At 39.0% G+C, this 25,529-nt stretch overlaps 1 protein-coding gene across 2 annotated transcripts; it reads left to right on the top strand.

Moving 5' to 3' along the window:
* Positions 1-287: 287 nt before the first annotated feature.
* Positions 288-23,969, top strand: sfpq (splicing factor proline/glutamine-rich). Of its 2 annotated transcripts, XR_005993048.1 has the most exons (12): positions 288-1,262; positions 2,334-2,522; positions 2,635-2,936; positions 3,060-3,155; positions 3,547-3,743; positions 3,888-3,972; positions 4,143-4,254; positions 4,364-4,412; positions 4,931-5,037; positions 21,726-21,773; positions 23,450-23,530; positions 23,840-23,969. XR_005993048.1 is itself a non-coding variant. In XM_041808235.1 (10 exons), the coding sequence occupies exons 1-10, from the start codon at positions 417-419 to the stop codon at positions 8,674-8,676; spliced, it is 2,094 nt and encodes a 697-aa protein (XP_041664169.1). In that variant the 5' UTR covers positions 288-416; the 3' UTR covers positions 8,677-9,024. The 2 variants fall into 2 exon arrangements, 1 of the variants encoding a protein (XP_041664169.1); XM_041808235.1 differs by lacking the exons at positions 21,726-21,773; positions 23,450-23,530; positions 23,840-23,969 and adding an exon at positions 8,566-9,024.
* The last annotated feature ends 1,560 nt before the right edge of the window (positions 23,970-25,529 follow it).

Raw genomic sequence — 25,529 nt, 5'->3', positions numbered from 1 at the left:
GTCTCCAGCTCGAATAACTAAATGGGGTTGATATGATGACATGACTCTACTGATGGAAGAGAAATGTGATTACATCAATATCTGGTTAAGTTATTTGTGTTTTTGAAATAAAACTGAGCCAAATGTTCCGGATCATTCCGAATAAATTTAAAATCCAGTTGGCAGCTGGAGCGCAGAAAACATAATTTCCTGGCTCCTGATATTCTGACTGAGAAACCCCTTTGACTTCTGTTGTCGGGCAGAGGACCAATCAGATGATCAGGGCGGTTCAGTCTCTACTGGATAAAGAAAGACCTTTATCACCACCGGCAGTCGCCATTTTGTTGTCTGAATTCGTCGGTCGTAGGCCGTTGTAACACAGCAAATCTATAACGCTTTTAATTGTTTTTTAAATTTTGTTGTAGATTAAAGGATCAATGTCTCGATTTAACAATAACCGTGGCGGCTTTGGAATGAATCATTTCCAACAACGCAGAGGTGGTGGACCCGGTGGCCCGATGCGAGGTGGGCTAATGGGAAACCCTCATTTTAGGAACCATCCTTTCCAGAACCAGAACCAAAATCGGAGAGGACAGAATAATAATGCGAACAGACCCAATCAGGGCTCTCAGACGACTCCACAGAAGCCGATTATCCCTCCACCGTCTCCAGGACCGGCTCTTACGATGAAGGGTCCGATGCAACAGCAGCAGAAACCATCACAGCAAGAGCAAAAGCAGGCTCCGGAACAACAGAAACCGGCAACCCCAGCTGCACCCAAGCCAGAGGTCGAGAAATCCAAGCCGGAGGTGCAGTCTTCCCCACCGAAACCAAACACACCAACCGCTCAACCTAGCCAGGCAAACGCAACTCAGAAGAACCAGAGCCCACAGCTGAAGTCACCGGGAGGAAATGCTAACGGACAGCAGCAGAAGCAGACACCCCAGCCGAGCCCGAAGTCGGGTGCAACCCAAGGCCAGAGGACCGGGCCCCAGCAGAACCAGAAGAGCGGACCACAACAGAATCAGAGACCACCGCAGAACCAGAGGAGCGGACCCCAGCAGAACCAGAGAGGCGGCCCTCATCAGGGTCAGAGAAGCGGACCTCACCAAGGCCAGAGAATGGGACCACATCAAGGCCAGAGAATGGGACCACAGCAAGGCCAGAGAAGCGGCCCTCAACAAGGCCAAAGAACAGGGCCGACACCAACGAAGGCCAGGCAGGACCGCGAAGAGGCAGAGAAAATGCCCACCAACGAAGCAGCAGAGGGAGACCAGGGCCAGGCAAGTGCATACAGCATTTTAATACATTTATGACTGTCTGAATTGCGTCGGCAGTTATTGTGGCTAGCAAACGTTAGCACATTGAGACTGATATACTTGTTTGATTTGAAGCACAGTACAGCCAGAGCGGGTGGTTTCTTGTATTCGCCCTCAGCATGCACGTTGTGGTGCCTACAGCGGCAGCAGCGTTTACATAAAACAAGCGCATGCTTTGCGTAGACGTTAAAGCAGTCCGCCATCTTGTCTAACGGATGAACCTTTAAAAATGTGAAAAATGTTGAAATATCAGTCAGAAGCCTCATGTTTTTTGTTTGAAAATGCCGCGTTTTCCGTCATGTTTCATAACGTCTGTAAATTCACGCCAAAATATAAATTCTCCGTGGTTGAATAATGTAGGTCAAGTACGTTTCCTTTGAGCACTCATCGGTATGGGGGATGGGTAGGTGGTCAGGCGAGAAGACAAAATGTTGGCTAGAATGTTCTACAAAAACGACAGAATAACAAATATCGGCCAGCAAGTGTTAGCTTTTTACTACAGGTAAAGTTGGGAATGACCTGAACAGATTTTTTTTACATATGAGGGTTTTAAAGGAAATAGCACTAGTAATACTTTGTGCATATTTAAGTTGAATACTTGAGAGTGCAGCTCATGAATATGTCTTTTGTTATGGTTTCAGGGTTGGTTTGTGTGTTATATTTGAGCGTATCCTCGTTTTGCCTGTTAGCAAAAATGTAAAACGTTTGATTTTTTTCATTTAGTGTTAAGCTGTTAGTGCTTCTATTTCATGTGTACTACCTCAGTCCAAACGCAAAACGCTATTTGCAACAGCAAAGTTGCCTTAATTGTACATCACCAATGCATAACTTATGCCTTACTGTCTATTACATTTTCATTTGTATCAGATCATTTATACTGTTGAAACAGTGTTGCAGCTTAACTACTTAGTTTATTGCATTTGTGTCTTTCTTATGTTATAACCTATAATTACTATCCAAAATCCCTCTGTGCATACTTTTTATTGCGCTCTTTATATTTTTAGAGCTTTAAATTTCATTATTGTCCATTTACAGGAGTTCAAGGCAACACTGTCCATGCTGCTGAAACCTGGTGAGAAGTCCTACACACAGCGCTGTCGTCTGTTTGTCGGTAACCTGCCTAATGACCTCTCAGAAGAGAATTTCAAGAAGCTGTTCAGCAAATATGGGGAACCAAGCGAGGTTTTCATTAACAAAGCAAAGGGCTTTGGTTTCATCCGACTGGTAAGATGCCATTCTCAAGTTCTGGTGGTAGAGCTAATGTAACTTACGTTTTGCCTTTTTTGAAGGATATCTTATATAGATACCCTAAGTCCATATCCCCTTATCTTTCCAGGAATCTCGTGCTCTTGCAGAGATAGCAAAGGCTGAATTGGATGACACCCCTATGAAGGGTAGACCCCTACGTGTTAGATTCGCCACACACTCTGCAGCTTTGTCTGTGAAGAATCTGTCACCTTTTGTTTCCAATGAGCTCTTGGAGGAAGCTTTCTCACAGTTTGGAATGGTCGAGAGGGCCATCGTCATTGTCGATGATCGTGGTCGCTCCACAGGCAGGGGCATTGTAGAGTTTGCCTCCAAACCTGCTGCCAGAAAGGCTCTGGACCGATGCAATGAGGGTGTTCTACTTCTTACCACGTAAGTTGAAATGTTTGATGTTGTTGTTTCATGTTGCTGATGAGATTAACCTTCATACTCTTTTGGAGCATTTGCTTATGTTTTTTTTTTTTTTCTGTCTTTTTGCTGAAACACCATCATCAGGTCCCCTCGACCAGTTCTTGTTGAGCCTCTTGAGCAGTGTGATGATGAAGATGGTTTCCCAGAGAAATTGGCACAGAAGAACCCCAGATATCAAGCGTAAGCAAATTGTTTCACACCACACAGTTGCCCTTTTTAAGCTGTAATCTAGTCTCTCTGAAGCTGGCTTTTTTGTCATGCAAATTGATGCCTAGAGTGATTGTTTATCAGCAGATGGTAATATGTGAGTGTGTGACTGGGTGAGGGTAGAACGGAAGGGGGTTGGGGTCAGGGATTGCAGCTGTTAAAGATCAATCTTTTGTTGGTGTGGCAGATGTTTAACTGTTAGAAAGGATATTGCCTGGATGAGCCCTTGTTTTGGCTTCCTTACAGTGACATGTTATACAGCTAAATGATTTTGTCTATGAAATGTCTATGAAACATGGGCTTTGTGTCATTGTAGAAGTGTCTATTGTTCAGTCAACATATTTTCTCTGTATTCCTTTTTCAGAGAGCGTGAGCAGCCTCCCCGTTTTGCTCGTCCTGGCACTTTCGAATACGAGTACTCAAAGCGTTGGAAGTCACTGGATGAAATGGAGAAACAGCAGAGAGACCAGGTTGAGAAGAACATGCGTGAAGCCCGTGAGAAACTGGAGAGTGAGATGGAGGATGCTTACCACGAGCACCAGGCCAACCTGCTTCGCCAAGGCAAGTTTAGTCTTTTTTTGGGGTTTCAAGTGTAACAATTCAAAAGACCTGTGCTATTTTCTGTAGAGGATATGATGAGCTTTTAGAAAAGGTGGCTTCAGTTTGTACGACTATAAAATGTGTTGGTTTCACGACTTCTTTCAGATCTGCTGAGGCGGCAAGAGGAGCTTAGGCGCATGGAGGAGATGCACAGCCAGGAGATGCAAAAGAGGAAGGAAATGCAGCTCAGGTACACATTTTAATTGGATTTGTGATAAGTGGTAGATGTTTGCCAACATTACTTCCTCAACATTTAAGTTATAATTTCCTTTAATAAGAAACTGGATTAATTGATGGATTAATTAATTACTGCACTAAATTTACTTCATATTTGACCCATGTGATCCTGTTGGTGGTCAGACAAGAAGAAGAGCGTCGCAGGCGGGAAGAAGAGATGCTTCGTAAGCGGGAGATGGAAGAACAGATGCGGCGTCAGCGTGAAGAGAACTACAGGATGGGCAACTTTATGGATGTGAGTTCAGTTTATATTAATATTCAAGACTCTTTAGATATGATTTGGGATTCATCTTCAAAATTTGCTTTGTATGGTGCTTATTTTCCCCTTTGTGTGTTTATTACAGAGAGACAGGGAAATAAGGATGAATTCTGCAGGCTCTCTGGGCATGGGTGGTAAGTTGTATTTCAGTTAAACTCTGGTATCCAAACTGAATTTTGAAACAAGGCTTTTGGGTTTTCAACACCTTTTGCATGGAACAATCTGCAGATTAAATTTAAAAGGCAAAACTTGGTGTCTCTGAATGTTTTAAATCTGCAGTTTTAATCAAACTGTCTGAATGTCACTGCTTTAATTGATGGCTTATAGTTGTTGTTTTTTTTTTTTTCCACTTTGTCTATTGTGTGAGTCTGAGTGCATTTGATGGAACTGTATATTGCTGCCATTCCTGGCCAGGTCTCCCTTGAAATGGAAATCTTTGATCTCAACAGGACTAACCTAGTTCAATAAAGGTTAAATGAAATTACCTTGCCGATGACTTAGATCTTCTATTTCTAAATTAATGCAGTGTATAGATATGATAATAACGACAAAGAAATCCTTCTGAAATTAGTCCTCTTCGCAACCAGCAGACAGCATGAACTGTCAGTTCAAATGCTGTTTTAGTACTTGACTTGTTGATATATTTTGTCAGATATGTCCTTTGGTGCATCCAACCAGAAGTTCTCCATGGGTGGACTGGGCTTTGAGGGCCAGCAGGGATTGGGAGCATCCTCGGGAGGCTTGATGGGCAACGAAATGGTAATGTATCCCTCTTTTAAAGAGATCAGTAGTTCTGGTAGCTTTGTTTGGCTTTTCTCTTTGTTGGAGAGACTCCCAGCTGATTTTTAACACAATGGCTATATGGCCAAGCAGGATGGGAGACTATGAATGCTCTGTCTTTTCAACTGTCTCAGATGGATTGTTGTTTGTTGAAAGTGGTAGTTTTGCTGCCTAACTGAGAGGGTTTCTCAGTTGGTGGCAAGCCAAGCCCCATCAGTTACTTTCACCTGCGTCAAATTTTTCCTGTGACAAAACGGTCAACCTGCACTAAAACAAGACATCACTCTCTTTGTTCTCTGACAGCAGCAGTGGCTCTGAGCACTCTGTGTAGTTGACTGCTTTTGCAAGACCTGTCTATGTGAGCTGGGCAGGCACTTTTTCCTGTCCTGCGACAGGATGGCAACTGCTAGCATTTTTTCCTTTAACTGTGGACAGTGTGCTTTAAGTTTTGAAAAACCTTTCTATACCTGCAGTTCATGTATTGTATTTCATTTAAAGAAATACATTTTTATGTTAGGGTGTTTATTTTGGGGGACACTGGGGGTCTTTTCCAAACTCCTCCTGAGCTGCCTGAAGTAGAGTTGTAGTTCGACTTCTTTCCAGCAACCAATATCTTCTCACCAGAATCAGTAATGTTGCATTTTCTGTCATTTTAGTGCAGGTTGACAGTGCCGAAGGGGGAAAAAACAGAATTGTGATCTAAAATTATGACGCCTGATTAATTGATGGGGTAGGCAAAGACTTGTGACCCTTTTGACGATTGAGGCGAATATTGGACTTAAATTGAGCTTTGCTTCAAGGGGACTTGTAACAATAACAAGTTTACTCTGCATTACAATGGACAGTGGACCAGGTTCATTGGGTTTGCGTTTTAGGTCCTGACTGTATTTCTGTATTACAAGGCTTCATAAAGACACTTTGAGTGTAAGAAGTTTATATCTGCTGGACACAAAAATGGGGCACTTAATGTGTGAGCCTTTACACAACCATTGTATACTGTTTAGGCTGCATACAGTAGCCTGCCTTTATAGGATAAAGACGGCCCATACAGAGGGCCTTATCAGTTATCAGTTGGCTGAGCAGTTTTGGCTATTCTGCTTTCTTTCCTATGGTGGTGCATTGTAGACTTTATAATATTTAATATATATAGATAGATAAATATGTCTGTCTTGTATTGAATTCTAGAGATTTTTATTCTTAAATCCTAAGTTTCATAGCCTTTGTCAAATGACAATGATTGATAAGCATTGATTAGAAAAAGGCCTGCTTGTTGAAAATGGTGGTGCTGTATTCAAGCCGCACAGACTGTACTTCAGATTCCTTTCAATCAAAACATCCTCTTTAAATGGTCTTTTATAAACTCAGAGTCAGAATTAGGGGTGTGACGAGATCCCATGGCATGAGATCAAAGCATTATGAGATTTCTCGTGAAGGAAAAATCCATCTTGCAAGAGCAATATTGCGGAGACACTAGAAGCAGCAGCTCTCTTTACAGAGAACAATAGCAAACTGGAAATTATAAAAGATCACAAAGATGCCCTGGGCCTGGTTCCGTGACCCATTCAATCACTGCTTCAACCCCCCCCCCCCAATCATAACGGTTCATCATAACGTCAGTCATCACATCATAACATCAGTCACACATCCAATCAGCTTTTGGGTGCTCTATCATCAATCAGAAGCTTAATGCCTAGCGCAACGGACCGTTGTATATGCAAGTGCAGCAGTAAACTTGGCAAAACAAACTTTCTTTCAGCGCCACAGAGTCCATTATTGGCACCAGAAATCGCAGTTATAGCCCCATTTAAAAGCACCCTGCTTTTTGTCTGACTGCAGACAGAGCAGAGACACACACTCGCTCACCAACGCGCACACATCATCGCTCATCTGTGAGTCATGTCCAACACAGTCAAAGTTCATACGAACAAAAAGCGCGCAAAACGATCAAATGAACTATTTCTCTACATTACAGCAAATGTGTTATTGACTGGAAAATTTCTTTTGCGTTTTAAATTTAGATGTACTTAAAGAGGATGAGAAATAGTTTGATTTTACTGATGCAGCTCTTCATATCTCGTTCTGTTGTAAACAGTGTTTAAAGTAGTGTAGTAAAATAAAGATGTGGTAGACTATTGGAATGAGAGGTTTGATTTGTAGAGAATTAAAATGAACAGTTTGAGTCAGAGTTAGACAAGACAAACTGTGTGTAAGCATTGATGGCCTATTTAATACAAGATAAGTAAGTTTAAACATTTTTGGATATACCTGAATGCTTTGCAATTATGACTTATAGCTGTATGAAGGATATATTATCCACCCATCTATTTTTTTTTCTAAAATTGAAAAAGTGTAAACTCGTGACTCGTGGGCCAAAATCTTGTGTCGTCTCATCATGTCTTGTGAGATAAGAGTCTCGTCACACCCCTAGTCAGAAGTAATCTTTGCTATCAGAATAGATTGAGTATATTTGCTATGACAAAATAAACTTGTATGAAATAAGACTTTGGAGTAAAAGGAATGCAGTATAGAAAAGCCATTAACAAAGGAACTTTCTATCCAGCTTTATGTCTGATATTCTTTTAGAGATACCTCAACCGAGTGGTTTGTATATCAGTATCTGCTTCCTTGTTGAAATGGTCATTAGTAGGGCAATGATATTTTGGATCATCAGTTAAGAATCCTAAGCTTAAAGCTGTGAATTGTAGCTACTAAAACAAATGCAGGAAGCAACTATGATGGCTGGACATGATATTAAAGTTATTTTACTTTGAAAAAAAAATTTGCCCAAACAGGGCGTCGGAGGGGTCATGAGTGATATGCTCTTGATTTCTGTTCATTTTAATGTCTTTCTCTGTTAAATGAGTTTTTCTTCATGTTGACTGGGTTTTTACTGAAGCCAACCTGCAAAGTAACTACTTATTTTGGCTCACTGACAACCTTTTGTTATGGTGTAAAAAAACAGAGCTCTGCTGGAGATTTTAAGTTCGCCGTGGATCCTTGGAATCGTTCTTTAACTGGGCCATACAGTTAAAAGCATGGCCCATGTAGATTTTCATGCAAGCTAGATGTTTATTAAACTGAAAAGACACTCTTTGTTGAATGAATTGATCAAATTGGGTTACAGCCCTAGTCATGAAAAGATGTAAATGGTCAGCATTTTAAAAATGACAGGCCAAAGGAGCAGTAAAGACAATAAGATGGTCTTGGCATGCTCTTGGGAGACTTTATTAGGTAGGCACTGACTAACGAAAGCATTACCCTTTCTTCCTTTTCCGTATGTAACCTGTGGCACCTGTGGATCTTCATATTGGAACGAACCGTTTCTCCGGATGTGTCTCCTGCTGGTTGTTTTGTAAATCTGATCATAATACGAAACAAACACCCCTCTTATCACATCATTTGATACACTGCCCTATGGACATGAACTGTGTGCTTGTGCACTGAACACACCTCGTACCCTATATTCCAACTTCATATCTGCCTCCCGCCCATTATTGGTCCCCACAGCGCAATGAGCGCTTTGGCCAAGGGGGTCCTAGGGGGATGGGTCCTGGTAATGCCGGGTTCGGCCGAGTCCGTGAGGAGTTTGATGGCCCTGCTAAAAAACCACGTTTTTAAACGCTGCTCTCTGATTCTCCTGACGGCAGCAGCATTTGTACAGATTCTTCATAGCAGACGCTTTACCTGTATTTAAGTTTAAATTGTTGCATTTTAGCCTGCATTTTTCACAAAGTCAATATTTTCATTTTTATTTTGTTCTGTCAGTAGTAGTATGGAAAGATCGGTCATCCTCGTGTGATCTGATAGTTCTTTCTGACCCATGTTTAATTTCCTTATTCTAGATGTATTATGCTCTGTGAGTCTACGTGACGTGATAATTGTAAAATTTTCTCTACTCAATGGCTTTGTTTTGTGCCATACCTTTGGAGTCTAAGCATGTATTACAATAAAAAGACATTGGATCTATCAGGACAAACCTTTACAATTTATTCTCAGAACCATTTACATACATTGTCAGAAAATTACTCTATCTCAATAACTGGATTGCTTGCAAAAATGAAACAATGTGGATATGTCAGTCACATTGGTTCTTAAAGGGTCTATGTGTTATCCTTGTGTCAGTCCTGATGATTCTTGTTCTGAGATGTGAAACCTAGTTCTAAACCAAAAGCCACATCACAGTCCTTGAAAAAAAATGCTTGCTTTCAAATTTCAGTGGAAGTCCTGTGGCACTGCAGAAATCACTTGTGATTTAAGTACACAAGAGACTTGATTTCTTTACTTGTTTCACTCTACACACAATGTTCTCAATGGAAATTTAAACTAAAGTGTTTTCCATTTAACAACGGTCTTCTAACTTGGTTATTTACTATAATCCGATAACTCTGACTCAATAGAAATGGTTCAGGAAAGCAGAAGTATGACGCATAGAACCTTTTAAGAAAGGCCGTGATGGTGTGATAGTGAATGACCTTTTTAAGGATCCATTCTGCCTAAAGCAGGCACCCAGCCTGTGAGTGAACACCAGTTTCTAATTGGTGTGTGTGTGTGTGTGGTTTTTTAATAGGACTTTTGACCACATTTTCTACACAGTCAAGTTATTATTTCAAGCCTCAGTAAGAGGTACAACACATGGTGCCCAAACTGTTGTTGGTTAGAGATATCCAAATCATGTTTTTAGGCTGTAGACACAAGTCAATATTGACACCTGCTGATCTATTACTGCTAAAAAAAAAAAAATCATATTTTGTGTTACGATACACTATCTGGTTTAGCAGAAGAGTCTACTTTGCTTTGTAGTTTACAGAGGCCAATTAAATTTCAAAGGAGTACAAAAGTCCTCCATATCCAGTCCACATGTTTTACTCCCAAGAATGCAACAATATTCTATTATAAGGCTACCTGAACAATGCAATGTAAGGATACAATATACATGTGGATTAACACACATATCAACAAACTGGGAAAACATATAATCATATTTAATTAACTCCACAGTGAAAAGTGAAGAAAACGGCAAAGTTGTATGGAACTTTATGTCTGCTGCTGAGGGTCAGTTGCCCCCCCTCTAGTGAAAGCAGACATTGTCTTAGCTCATGTATCATGAAAAATATTCAAAAAGAGTTGTCTGCTACTCAATCAGGGCATCCTGAATTGTCAGTGGTTAACGACTAAGTGGCAACCCATGAGCATAAATTGTAGTCAGTCCTAAGACTGCATTTGAAGAGAGGCGGCCTCTGGGCAGGATTTTGAAAATTTTAAACATAAATACAGAAACATTCCTGCAGCTAAATGTAATTTTTTAAAAATTTGCCCTGACACCTTCCCGGGTATTGATTTTTTTGCTTATCACTTGTCAGTTTCCATAAATAATTCTGTGAAATTAAGATTTTGTGTTTGGTATTATCCTCAATTTATTTGAGTCATTTCACTCAGATATCCACCCTCTTGTCAAGATTGTCACTGACTCCCAAAATTTACAAAGGAAAGGCATTCAAAAAATTGTTCCAGAAACTGCTCTAATGTAGTTTTGATAAATCTCCCTCTTTAGGCTATGAAATTTAAAAATATGCTTAAAATTGCATTTAGAGGGGAAATTACAATACATTGGGATCTGAATTATAGGTGGACGCTCTGAACAAATGGACCCTGTACATTTTTGTTCATTAAAACACTGCGGGACATATTCAAGAGGTGTCTCTCTCTACACAAAAAAGTTCTGTGTGTTGATGTAGGAGGGTTAAGGCCCCTCCACTCCCAAAGCATTGCCTGAGTCAAGGCTTTTTGCAGATAGAATCCTTGTTTCCTTGTTCTCAGAATGTAAGCATCAGTCAAATCCCATAAATTGTTCACAAATAAGTAACACAAATTCACAAACGTTTGTGGTAGAGGTAACATACTAAAGTGTGGTATACCAAACCGAGTCCCTTGGTTCAACTTGCGTGCCTGTGCATGCCTGAAAAGGGCTTCCTTTGTTCCAAATGATTTGTAATTTTTTGTGGTAACTGGAAGTAGTTAAGGACAATATCTGTGAAGGATTACTTGGAGGTCTAACCCTAACCCATAGAAATAACAAGGTTACCCTTCAAAAAGCTGTCAGCTACCCATAATCAGTAGTTCTACTGGATGTTCATTTTTTGCAGTGATTCAACAAGCACCACCATGTTATCAGTGTTTCCTCAGTCATGATCTAGAACATGGAAATACCTTGAAATCCTCCACCTGCACAAGTTTAACTTGTCAACAGCATAACTAGGGCTGTGGCCAAACATGGAGGGATTTCTGATGGTGTGCCCTGGCTGAGACCAGAATACGGTAAAAAACTGGATAAGTCGCACAGCATTAGAAACTGTGCTGAACTTTTGAGCTTGTTTAAATTCTCCAGCTTGTGGATTCCTTTGCATCTCACTTCTAACGAAAGGACTTTGTGATATTAACTATTAAATTGCTAAAGTGTTACTTTCACTAAATTTGAATGTACAGGAATAGTCATTCTTGGTATGTTCATAATGTTGCCTGATCGCACCTTTCTTGGCATGCTCTATTATCTTTGTCGCAACATTAATCTGTTCCACATAACTTTAGAGTATTTTTTTTCTTTTTTTCAACCTCTTCTCACAAGTTCTGGCTTTAATTTGTTGCTGGTGATGGCCAGTAACTACTGACCTTTTGACAACAGCAAGAAAGTGTTGATACTTCATGCATCTTATTGAATGGTCCCTATTGACCAGCAATTTCTTAGCTTTCAGAAGACAACTATTGTCAATGTAATTATAGCCATTTAAGTGAATGAAAAATATTAAAATGTAAGCAACTCCAATAATGTCAATCTTCACTGACAGGTATTCCTGCTACTTACATTTTTATGAGTAGATTAAAACAATGTGTTATATATAGATTGAATGCCTGTTGGTAAAATTAATCCATCTCTAAAAATATGAACTGAATTGAGACATCAATGTATGTTTCCCGCTTTTTGCTACAATGGCCTCTTCTTATGGATCATATCAGTATCTGTTCTGAGATATTGACATCACCTTGACATCAAATGGACAGTGACCTTTAGCAAGTTTTTTGGCCCATTACACAATGCATTAACAGGGATTTATATCCATTTTGGGTTTTCAGATACCAAGAGGTGATCCTGAATGCTTTGTCCGCTCACACCTCCATTCATATTGAACATGGTTTGAAATCAGATGGTTCAGACTGCATATGGAGATAATCTTAGATGATGTCATTTTGACTAGATTGATAGTGTAGACACAACGTGTTCTGGTACTTATGAAACACAACCTCTTTTAATGATGTACTATGCAGGTGGTGTAATAAATGTATGTGATGGGAATTTTGCCTTTTTTTCTTGAAGAACTGGTTTGTTTAGCTCAAGTCTGTTTTAGTTCTTCATTTAGCACCACTTTGTCTTTTAATATCTTAAAACAAAAAAACAGAACAGCTCTCCAACAGAGCTGGCTCCTGCCTCACAAAGGCACCACTGGCTCATCTCCACATGACATAGCAAGAACCCCTGAAACTTGAATAGAGTTGTAATTTCAATACATGTCAACAAGACTTAATTGCTAAATCACTAATCACTGCACTGTGTCCTTAAAGTCATTTTTATGACATTAGGGAGAAAAGATGTTAAAGAGGCACAAATTATCTCTTATCTTGGGCAAGTTCACCCCTACTCATTTTAATCACCAGCTGCTTCACTGTACACAGCATGCAGTGACAAAAAGCAGTGGAAACAATCTGTGGGCTGTTTCAATAACAGGTGTGCAAACGAGTTCCAATATTAGGTCATCACTTGGTGTCTGAATGCCCAAACATGTTGTTAATGCAGAGTGTAAACGGTCTTTTAGAGTTGTGTGGTAAGTAAAGATGAGCAGAAGGCAAGTGTAAGTATTCTGTTGATGTTGTATTGTAATAACATTTTGAGTTTTTGCACATTTCATTTAAAGAATCTTGAATTTAAGTTGGTGTGATTGTTGTACCTTTTTCCTACAGTGATGAGATGGAACACTCCTCAGTTCTGTTCTGGCTCAGGCTTGTCTGATACTCAGAGGATTATTGTAGGTGCAATTGCATTATGAGCAGATGAGAAACTTACCTTTCTATAACAGTGCCACTTCAAATGGAAGTTAATATACATAGAATTAACTTAAGAGTGTAAGAACAACAGTGGCTTTTTGTTAAACATATGCAGCACTTGTTTTGTGCTTTATTCATTAACTGTTAGTTCAATGTCTAATGGTAGGCTATATATGGACCTAAGGCTGGATGGTAAAGCTTCATCATATTGCTGTTTTACTTTTCATTTATCAAATGCCTGAGATGGCCAAAAGAATTGGGCAAGTACAAAATTGGGACCGTATGTAAGTGTTGCCCTTTCTTGTGCACAGTGTTCTACTTTACCTTGCACCCATAGAACTAAGAATTGAACCATCTAAAGGAAATTGCTCAGAAGTTTCATCCTTCATGTAGTGCTTTAGCTATAGAATACAACAAAAGTAGTGGATAATGAAATTTAAGATACAACGTATTTGAAAAGTTGCCTGTGCTTGTGTTGTGTACATTTTTCTTGACAGGTCTGACCAGCTATAAAGATTTTGGACTGTTTGGGAATTGTAGCTGTAAAGCGTGGACGCAGAAGTATCTTAGAGAATAAATCCTAAACCTTTCCTCTTGGACAGGATCTTTTATAACCTGAAAGATGAAAGAACACAATGGAAAACCCAACAAAGTAATGGCTCTTTTTATCTCTACACACTTGGTACTAGAGCAGATTCTGGCAGATCTGAACCCTCACTTCATGGAGATGTTGCACCAGACAAATGTTTAACCTTCCTTTAGCAACACTTAGGCAGGACATGAATTTGAAACATAAAATAAGTACATCTAGGCATGCATTATAATGCTTAGTTCACAAATATTAATCTTTGGTTCTGCTGATGCAGACCACGTACCCTGCTTGAGTGGCTGGAGAGTGTCTGTAATATACCACCAACACAGGAATCATTCAGGCTATGAGCAGATTGTCCTGTGACAGGTGAACTACTGGTGTAGTTTGTAGATCCCTTTGAGTATCCGCTTATATTGCTTGAAGCTGAGGCCAGAAATATACTGACTGTTAATTACATATACAAACGTATGTCCGAATCCCTCCTCTGCATCTGCTTGGGACATCAGCTGCAACATGAATACAAGATGCAGTACGTCCATTACTTGCAGGAGTTAAGAGACAGGATGTTGCAGAGTAGGGATGGAGATTGTCATGTATTTTTTATTCATCAACGACACAGTTATCAGTGCTCTATCAATCCCAAATCCATATCTATACAACTATTAGTCATTTTCCATTGTTTGTTAGAAAGATAATACATGTTTAACAGAAATGGCATAAGCTTTGAAAAGCTTGAGTTTTTAAGACGTCATGACCCATTTTCTTATATCATATTATACACTGCTGAAATAACAGCCACATTCCTTATTTTCACAGCTGCAATATTATAGAATATGTATAATATCCTTTTCTCAGTGTGAATTTTGAGCACCTGACATTTGATCTACATTCGCCTAATAGTCATTTATACTGAGCTGATGCTTAGGGCATCAAATATAACTGTCTGCTCATTAGCTCTGCTTATTAACTTCTAACTTCTAAAATGAATTGTAGTTTAATCTTTTGAACTAATGGGACCTGACCACAAGTTTTGGAGCACTTGAAAGTTTTGAAAATATGAAACAAGGTTGTTGTGTACTCAGGTTACAATCTCCATCCCTATGACAGAATCAGTACAGCAGCAAAGTCACTAAAGAACATGGTCATGCATTAAAAACACCAAAACTGTTACCTCTGCATGTGGAGGAAAATATATATAAAACAAAGAGATGATTGTGTGTTATGAACACTGATCATCAATTTGATCTGCTCTGATGTTACTATTGATTTGTTATCAATTGTAGTAGTCCAAGTGTTGCCATGATTGTAGTTTACATCCCACGCATTAGTTAGTTGTACATGTGTGGTGTATATCTTTAGGAGATGTCATCAAGGAATACACATCCAGTATAATCAGGTATATTTACAACAATGCTCATGAAGCAGTCGGACACCTACATTGTTTAGAACAGTGTATCTTCTTCCTTAGCCGATATTGCAGCTATTTGGTCAACCAGGGACCCTAAAATCTTATTGGTCTCAAAATCCTTTATGTTTGGCTGTTTGCCCTTTCAGTCCCAGCAACTTAAGCATTTGACTAAGCATCACTTAGTTAAACCAATTTGATAAAGATTAAGATATGCTAATTTGAATACCCTCCAGGTGAGGCATATGGAAGTTGCCTTATATTATTTTTTTTGTATGTGGCCCTCTGCTGAAAAAGTTTGGACACCCCTGGTTTGGGTGATTACTGTTATTTATAATTTGATTCAGATAATTAATTTTAAACTAAATGGCTTGACTAGCTGATTGAATCTTTAAAGATGTTTTAAGACACTACACAGATAAAATAAATCAGCAAAGATTACATGGATAAAAATTTAACAGTAAAAAGAGTTAAAGATAAATTTGACCCCCAGGAATCTTAGAAACTGCTATTATTGCATTTCATATATAAATATTGATCTTCTGATAGGTAATTGATGGCTTATCTGACCATAAGTAATAAACAGTACAGAATCTTATGACTTGATTAAATGTAAAGTGAACACTTGTAATGTCATGTCTGTGTATTGGTGTTGTGTACATTTTGTTTTTCTTTAACAGGTTTGACCATCTTTAAAGATGTTGGACAATGAAAAAGAAGTTTCCAAACCAAGAAACTCAAAGTCTGTAGCTTCCATTGAGGTTTTTTTTACGTTTTGAAGAGATCCTGACCATGACAAATATCCCTTTTTCTAGTAATTTATTGCCATGTGTTGTGGCTCTATATTTTAAGCTTAAGATTGGAAGATATTTTTACATTTGAATTATCTTCCTGAGCTTGACAAAGTATTTGCTTGATTGAAGCAACTGTGACACAAACACTCAGCTTCCTCTAAAGCGTAACCAGTTTAGGTATTGTGGAGGAAAAGAAAGCTTTGACACTTCATGTAAGATTGATTCAAGTGTCCGAGAATGAGAGTTTTTAAGACCAACTTATCTTTGCCTCGTTTCATTAAGCCGAATGTTTAAAACTTTCAAAGATGCTTTTATTTTCCTTAGGGACTTCTTGAAATGTGGCAATGAGCATATTAAGACTGTTGCGCATGTTTTGAAGATAAAGCATTTTTGACTTTGAAGTCTGAAGGTAGAACTGAAATTGAAGCTTCAACATTGATGTGTATTTGTGAAGATTTTTGTCCAGATTTGTTGTAGAAGGAAATTCTATAAATGATCCTTTAGTTAGTTTTGCACAGGTCCAGGAGTCTCATTTATAAAACTGAGCAGAATCTATACTGAACTAACACGTGTGCCAAAATTCAGATTTAAAAAATGTTGCACATGCATATCTTCATGCAGTGGTCTTTATGATTCCTGATCCATCGGGAAATACATACATGAGGATTTGCTCCCTGCTCCACCTTCTACACAGATGCATTCAACTCAAATGGCCAATCAAATCTGCTAATAAACCAAAATGCTTTTGAATGAGCCTGCAGATCAAAGGCTGTTGGTGGTGAATCCCGATTTGAATCAGATGAAAGTTGAAGAAAATACACTTTGACACCAAAACTGAGGTGCCCAGAATGAAGGGGTGGTTAGACAATACGATTGGTATTTTGCTGAATGAGCACAAACTAAAGAAAAAACAGACTGAGGCCACATTACTGCCGGGTCTGTTTTTCTAGATCACATACTTTGTGTGCAAAGTGTCACAGGCCAACATCAGGCCCTGTTATCTGCTTACGCATCATTTATAAATGAGACCCCAGGTCTGCAACGGCCAGAGCTGATCTGCTACCCCCAAGTTATTTGAATCAAAAGTGGGCCCACCTTGGCAGCTAGCAGCTGGCCTCCATCACACTTGGATGAGGAATGCTTAGTATTTGGCCGGACATTAATATGATCACTCAGATTTGTTTTGATTTTTTTTATGCAAGTCTAGTAACTTCCTACATTGAAATACTAGGCGTTAAATTCCAGCTCTGTTCAGTAAGTTCATGTAAATATGAGCCTAGCATTCTAGTTAGAAATATTTTTTTCCTGCGCCATACCCAAGGGTGAAAGTGTTAGATTTTTGAAGATGTAGCCTGGTTACTTCAGGCAAAATTACATCAAGATATGGTATCGAAATTTCTTTTTTCTTATCCAAGCATTATAAAATGAGAGTTTTTGAGCAGAAATGTCCCTCTTTTTTTATAGCTTATGTCTTCACAGTCTCACTGTGAGGACTGAAACCACAGTTTTGACACTTGAATTCATTGGAAGAACTAATGCAGTTATAATATATATATATATATAATATTAAAGCTCCATGGCTTCAACCCCCTTAAAGTTTTCTATTGGCTCCTTTTGATTAAAATCAAACCCAGGAGTCTGATGGCAGACAGTGCACTCATAGACTAAGGAACCTGCAATCAACAACCTTCCTGAGGCAGGAAGCCCTCTGCACCTTATGGTGGAAGTCAGGATGAGTGCTGTGCTGTGTGGATGCGTGTATGTTTCCTGTGTTTGGATAGATGTGAGAGATGTGTTCAATGCTGTCAGGCAGCTTGTCAGAGACGGGCTACGCCAGTCCACAGTAGAAGCTCTTCTCTGCAGTTGGGTTACATTGACGATGAGTAGAAGTCAGTGGACAGTAAAGCCTGGACATGTTTGCACTGCAGCCAGACGTAAGCTTACACAGATCAGCTGAACAAGTAAGGTAAGTGTCCCATCCATGTTTATAATGAAAGATGCTCAGTTTTCTCCTCTCTCTATTCTTTAAACCTTCTCATTGCTCACAGTGACGTGAACAGGGCTTCTGGCATCACACTTAATAAGAATGGCATCACAGTGCAGATCTCTGTTCTTCAACCTTTTGTGTGTGGATGTGAAAGCCCATGCTGCGTGTGTGTGGTCGTAGTACCTCGGCTTCTTTGTATGTATGCATGACAGGAACAATACAGTTTGTAACCGTTGTGTCAAATGTGTTGTGGAAAAACTGGAAGTCACGGTTTAACATCCATCGTAAAGACTCAGATGATGCTTTAGGATCTTCGGTTGAATACACCTTCACAAGACATTTCAGTTCTGTCTTTGCTTTCCAGCTGCTTCTGATGCTTTTTGTTGTTTTGTCTTTGAAGAGATGAGCTCTGGAGTAGGCAGGACATGTGCTGTAATGGAAAAGAAGGGAGGGAAAATGCCAACTGGTGGGATGAATCTCCACAAAACAGTTGTTGTAGACCTCCAAGTCTCTAAAATAATACTTTATCTTTTCTTACCTCATTAAAAAGAACGTAATGTTCTGTCAGAGAAAGCCCTCAGATGCTTCTGTTTGGGCACCTTGCACCGTGTTGAAATATTTAACTGGGTAACTTTTGCCCCAGAAATTGAGCACAGTAAATGAAGCCAATCCCTAGAACATGTAAACTTCTTTTAACCAAACATTTTCTTATCATTGAACTAATCACTTAAGATTATTCAAATACATTACCCATGCACCTTTCAGGTTTGTTAACACCATAATAGCAGGGCTTGTGTGAAAGCCTTTTAGTTTGACACTGAGCCAAATGCTTCAAGTGACTGACTTAGACACTTCCAAGTGTAACGTGACTGTCCCATGAGTGAAATGTCACCCTAGGAATTTACCTTGGAAACTGACAAAATACTGCATCTGCCATCACTATGAAATGTAACACTTGTAAAAAAGAAAAAAAAAAAGGTTGTACTGGGTTGGAATTTGTTTGTAGTTTAGAAGTGAATTATGTCACATACTGCTGGGGGTTTTCTGGGTGGGGCTGAATACAAAAAAATCAATTTCAAAGCATATTTTTCTGAGTGTCTCACGTAACCTCTACTTTGATCGTTCCACTCTAACTTTTGACTGTGTGTGTCTGTGTGCTCATTGAAGTAACTCACACTATCAAAGGATATGCTGTATTATACATTAATGCGAATATATGAACATTTGATACTTGGTACATTACCAGAAGTCCTGGGATTTGTAGTCTTCAAAACCTTTAACACTCCCTCTTGTATATATTATAGTATTGACTCGGTCCATAGACTTGCAAATTTAGAACATCCAGTTTCTCATCAACACTAGAGTTGGCACAAATCTACCAATGCCGAATTGGCATCAAGAGCCATTTAATTCTAATCTTTAAAATCTCATGACATATTTAGTGCCTGAATTAAGTTTTGATCAGTACTTTAAAAAAGCTATAAATTCCCATGTTTCATACACAGTTCTAGGCAATGCCAGTAAAGGTTTTTTGTACAGTAATGCAGTATAATTTCAATTCATACACACATGTGAATGTCTATTAAGCAACAATAGGACCCTGCAAAAGTGGAAATTGTACATATATATATATTTTTTTCTAATGACATCTTGTTGCCATCCACCTGCAGCTCGCTGAAGGCCTACCAGTCAGCAATCTGAACTTATGGGAGTGCCTGCTGAAGTATTTATGAAAATCTACTTAATAAACCTTGTACTAACTTAAATATGCTTGTAATTGACCTATCGCAAAACCCCTCTCAGCCCACATTCAGTATGCTTCAAGTTATACTAAGACTGATGTAAAGATACTCTGATTAGCTTATATTACAAAAGTGAATTGGCCATAACATTGGTGGCATTTTAGCTAAATTATGGTAGGTTATGCAATACGTGTAAGTGACATAATGTATGGCCTTTATAAATAGCGCTGTCAATCACACACACACAAAAAATTTAACTACAAGTTAATTTATTGTAATTAATCGCATGTACACAAAGAAAATTTAAAAAAAAGCATTACAGGTCGATTTTGATAGTGACAAAATAATCAGGAGTAATGTGCTTCTGAATGGCATTGGAAGCCTCTGAAATGGTGACATTTTTAGACAGAAAATTATGGACATGTGCATATCTTTGTAGGCATGCTAGGAGAGACTGAGGCCAAATGGCCCACTATCTAATCAAACTTGGGTTTTGATGATTATGGATGGATAAAATAAAGAAGAAATAGACCTTTGGCATATGCTATCGTATTTAAATAGCTGCTGTGGACAGTTATGGGATGACATAAGAGTGGGATAAACCACTTTTTCCCCTTCTGATAAATTTATCCACAATTTGACAGCACTAGTTCTAAACTCTTAACTCTATGTTGCCTTACCCTAGAACGAATGTAGACTTCCTAGTTAATCTTTGTTTTGCCGACTGCAGTTGGCTTAATCCAAAGAGGATACTTTACTGTGTTTATGAGGTTTAGGGAACGGGACAAAAATGTGCTTGATTTCCTAGCCTCTTAGAATACTTTGCATCAGTGTTGCCTTTACCCCACCCACATCATTTGATAATTTTTCAAAGTTACAGCTGTGTAAATTTGTATTAACCACAGGAAAATAAAAGTTTCTAATGCATGTTGGAGTGCATTATACAGCTCCAAGAAATGTGATTGGCTCATGGCATTTGAGGGTGGGCCGAGCAATGGGTCAATTGGCTGGAGAGTTGTGGAAGGGCATGAACACAAAATGCAACATCATACTACAGTAAAGCTCTGGTTCTTTTACTCCAAGTTGTGGTGCAAATAAAATGTTGTAGTTCTTGTTGACAAGTGACATTTGCATTAGCATGGACTGAACTGCTTCTTTCCTCTCCTCTCAGTACGTCTGACTGCTCATGAATATCCCCGTCATTCTAGTGACCAGTCAGAAACTACAATACCCTGAATGTGGCAGTTTCTTTGTGTTGGTGATGTGAAGGTTTGGTCATTTAAGAGGACCATGATGTTATATGGAGTTTATGGTTCTCAAACATGAAAGGGAACTACACTCTGTACAGTGATGCAATGACTCAAGCCCCCTGGAGGCTGTGGAGATCTATCTATCTGCACTGTGATCCATTTTCTAACTCTATTATTCCTGATTGTTTAAAATCTTTCTATATTACTGAATCTCTGAGTGTGATGCCAGAACAACCCGTCTTGCCTACAGTGGCCTCCTCCTAAAATGGGCAAAGCCCAAAGTCTAAAGACTGAGTAGACAAAGTCTTCTCCCGTATGAGGTCATGTTGTAGCTCCAAGCTCTGCTTGGGCCCTTTGCATCCACACCCCTGATGTGTCAGTACCAAGTCCAGCTTCATGTGGCTTTGTAACAGAACGCTGTTGTCAAGAACATCTCTGCTCCTTCTGGTTTGTAAACAAAGTAATCTACTCAGGGTACTGTGATGCCTCTTTTAGCTCTACCATAATTTCAACTTCATTACAACATTGATACAGCACATTTCACCTCAAACTGATGCACAAAAGCCTTATTTTCTAGTGATGCACGCTTAAACATAACCTTTGAATGATAAAGTTAACATGATTGTTCTTCTGACTTTGCACACAATAACTGTCACAGCACATTTACATTATCACACACAATTTACAAACTCAGCATAGGATGTCAGATCTTAAAAGAAGGCATCCTTTGAACTATAATGCCATAGAAGCCAAACTAGAGGATAGTTCGCTGCCAGACTCTCATTGTTTGTCTCTCATCACAGGAGCCTCAAGTGTTTGGAGGAGGCTGAGACCCTGGACCAGTAAAAATGGTAAGTTTAATAGTAGAATGAAATGAATATAATCCTTTTGTGCTTGACCATGTTTGTTCTGTTCTAACTGTAGGAAAGTACAACTTTCCCATTCCTTTATATATCTAATAGACAGAGGTGGGCAATGAATAATGTAAATTTGTTTTGGTGTTGGCTGTTATCACAAAACTTTGTACAGAGGCTTGTCCTCAAGGAAGGCGGTGCGGGCTCAAATCTAGCTTGTAGCCCCTTTCCTGCAAGTCATTCGGAGGGGTCTGTCAGTAGACGTACATCACTGATGGCCACTCTGACAGACTGGTCATCTGAGACGCTGTATGTTTCAGAAATGTATGCTAGAACTTTCAAAACAAATTGGATTGAACTTGAAATTTCAAACCTGACCTGCAAAACCTGATTACAGAACATTTAATAAAGATGAGTAAACAGTCTGCTTACAGATAAAATGCTTATCTTCTAAAAGATAAACTGACCCAGTAAATGTAGCTCACATAGCTCTGTTAGCTGCATAAGGTATGTAGATAATGTGTTTTTGCAGAAAACAAAGCTAAGCTCTCAAAGCAGCTACATAGCAATGTTCGTTTTAGCTGCATTTGCTACAGCTCACTTTGCTAAAGCTAACTTGACTACATCGGCTTACATAGCAACATTAACCATGTAACTATGCTAGCTTTAGCTAAAGCTAACAAAGCTAATGCGAGCAACCCTGCGATGCAACAATTTCTAAAATGGGTCAATACATATTTTAATCCTGGATTAGACCTTTTGATCTTTTTCTGTTTAATTATAAAATGTTGCTTGTTTTGTAAAGTTGGGAATGTGGTTATTTCATGAATGTAACTGCCAGACTTTGTTTATGAATAAAGCTGAATTAAAAAACAAATCTGAAACTTGAAATGCGTTGTACAGGCAAATTAAGGCACTTCCCATCTGAAATAAGCAGTGGCTTAGATGAAGGGTCTGTGATGGTGGATGTAAGAGATGGACAGTTTGTAGCCAGACTGTACTCTGTGCCCCAGTTTCTGACTCTGTGTCCTGTTCCTCCAATAAAGGCATAAAAGGCCAAAATCTGTATGTTTGTCCATTAACTAAAATGACAACTTTGAGAGCAGGTTGATTCTGTTACTAACAAATCCAGGTTACTGTCATCATCAACCAGTATAAGAAACAACATAAACCCCACCTACATGCAGTCTCGATGAATGCGAGTTCTGAAGAGGCCAAGATGACTTTGAAACCTTAAAATTACACAAATGCTAAAAATGATAAAAACGTTTTTGATGATTTAGTCTTCACTTTACTGGTGTCCTGACAGTACATAACTTCATGTAGGTCAACCTGCATTTCATCATATAACCAGTTGAAGCAAGGTAGAGTTTCGATCCTTCTTTCACTGTTAAACTGACAGACATTAAATCCAGTACCCCTTCATTGTAAGTCAGTTGTACCACGGCACCACATAGTGGCAAGAAGTTTTTTACATTTTTTACAGACCCTGGATTTACAAGTAATTTAAGTAGGTGTAAACTAAATTTACTGAAACTAAAAGATTTCAGTCTTTAAACATAAGGTCTTAAAAAAGCAAGTTTAGGGCACTGAAGGTAGTCATACTTTGGAGTACATGATATTTTTAATTTTGGATGTAATGTAGCTGTTTTTTTATTCTCTCTGTTGTGTAGATGAAATGAAGACTGTCTGATGAAAGCAATGCTGCAGACACCCCAGAAACTGCACTGATGTGACCCCAGGACGACCTCCATGTAAGTAATTCGCATTAATAAAGAAGACTCAACATGTGTACCATGAAATCATTACCAAAAAAAAACATTAAAGTAAAGAAAACTGAGTTCCTGGAGTTACAATGGTTCTAACTTTTTTGTCTTGTGAGTTTATCTGTCAATGTGTTGTCTTTTTCTTTTACTTTACATACATGTTTTCTGTTGATTATGGACCTGTGGGTCTGACATAAAGTAAACCTTTACCTCAATAGCTGTGATAGTTTCAGTCCAGACAGCATTTTAGTCCAACAATGTCCCCTAAAACTCTTTTTCTGCTCCTTGTTTGTGCAGGGCTACTGTGGCGAAGCAGCTGCAGTACCAGGAAACATCCAGCAGAGGAGCTAACAGCCTGCACACCAGAGGAGAGATGCACTGTTTGTTTTCAGCTTTTAAATGATAATAAATTTGAAAAAAAAAGTTATGTTGTTTGTATTTTTTTTACAGTCGTTGCTCTTTATAAATTTTCTTAACCTTTATTAGTTGTAGTAATCAGCTGACAGGAGAGACAGCGGGTTTAATTCATGAACACTTCTACAAACAGGCGAGTTTTATTTTATTTGGCTTAATTAGTTTCTGTCATTCCCACTTGTCAAAGCTCCAGCTGTGCACTGAGCATTGAATCCGCTCCTCCCTCTGCCTCCTTGCCATCATGCCTCAGTGACCTCGCTCCGAGTGCAGTCCATTTACAATTAAGGCTAAAGGTGCAATGTTTCCGCTGCTGTCACACTTTGCCCAGGGAGTTGGCTGTCAACGCTGGAGGAGGTCCAACCTGAAGGAGAGCAAGGTGATACGAAGGAGCCTGGAGGCACGAGAGGAGGTTTAATGTGGGTCAGTTTGGTTCATTTGACCTGAGCTGCACCCTGAAACCACACAGGATCTGTGGAGGGGTGATCATCAGCAAACAAAGACAGGTGACTCATTTTAGGCAAAGTTGGAGTGGAGGAACAGGAAGAAAATGTGCTCCATGCTATTACCAGGGTTTCTTTATGCATAATGCTGTTGTCCCATTTGATAGATTTTTAAAGTCATTTTTACAGTTCAGATGGAATATTAGTTCAGGTATTTATAGAGGGAGGAACATTATACAGGTGGGAAATAAAAGTTAAGAGACTAACTTTGTTGTAAGGAATTTTGGAAGATAAAGGAACGTCATCAGACTGAAAGCCAAAACAGATCGCCATCACTGAGTAGTAGATCTCTCATCCATGGACTGTAAATGGGTAGAGGTTAAGACAAAACTTTACAATCAGTTTATTCACAAAACCAATCAAAATTCAATACAATCCATCATGATAATTAATAAAAGCTTATATGTGAAATGGAACTCCCCAGAAGCTATGTGGAGCTTGTAGATGGGGACGTAGCCATCATTATACAACTTACAAATAACATTCATAATACATAATGTACACAGTTACAAATTCAAACATAATTCCTAATATTAACATCCTAAAATTTACACCAAAGATCCTAATAATGACACTGGTACAGCACAAGTAGACACTGGCACTTAGAAAATAGCAATATTAATCAATTTGAGCGATTTTTCATATAGGAAGCTGTTAAGAGATCCTAGGAGGTTTAGGCTTGAGCATAGTAGCAGCTGTTGTTGCAGGCTCTTTTTGAAGATAGACAAAGATTACATTTTATGGTGGTTTCAAGCTTATTCCAGATTTGTGGGCCTCTACAGGTCACACACCTGTCGACAGGATAAGACAAAATTAACCGAGGTGATCTAAACTTTCAACTAAATGGTACTAAAGGTGGAGACGATGACATGGATGGGAGCCCAGTAGGCTGTGCCAGAGGTGATTGGTTAACATTTTTATTTTGAACTTGTAAAAAAAAATAATAATAAAGGGAAAATTCAAAATTGTCACACCACTTCCTTGAGACAAATGCAGTATAATGATCTGCCTTTCTACCATATCTGCAACCGTTTAAAAAAAAACATACAAGCTTAAACAACCAACAGTAAACC

This window comes from Cheilinus undulatus, linkage group 16, assembly GCF_018320785.1.
Source record: "Cheilinus undulatus linkage group 16, ASM1832078v1, whole genome shotgun sequence".
In the NCBI taxonomy this organism is placed as follows: domain Eukaryota; kingdom Metazoa; phylum Chordata; class Actinopteri; order Labriformes; family Labridae; genus Cheilinus; species Cheilinus undulatus.
This window is presented reverse-complemented; position numbering and strand designations above follow the sequence as displayed.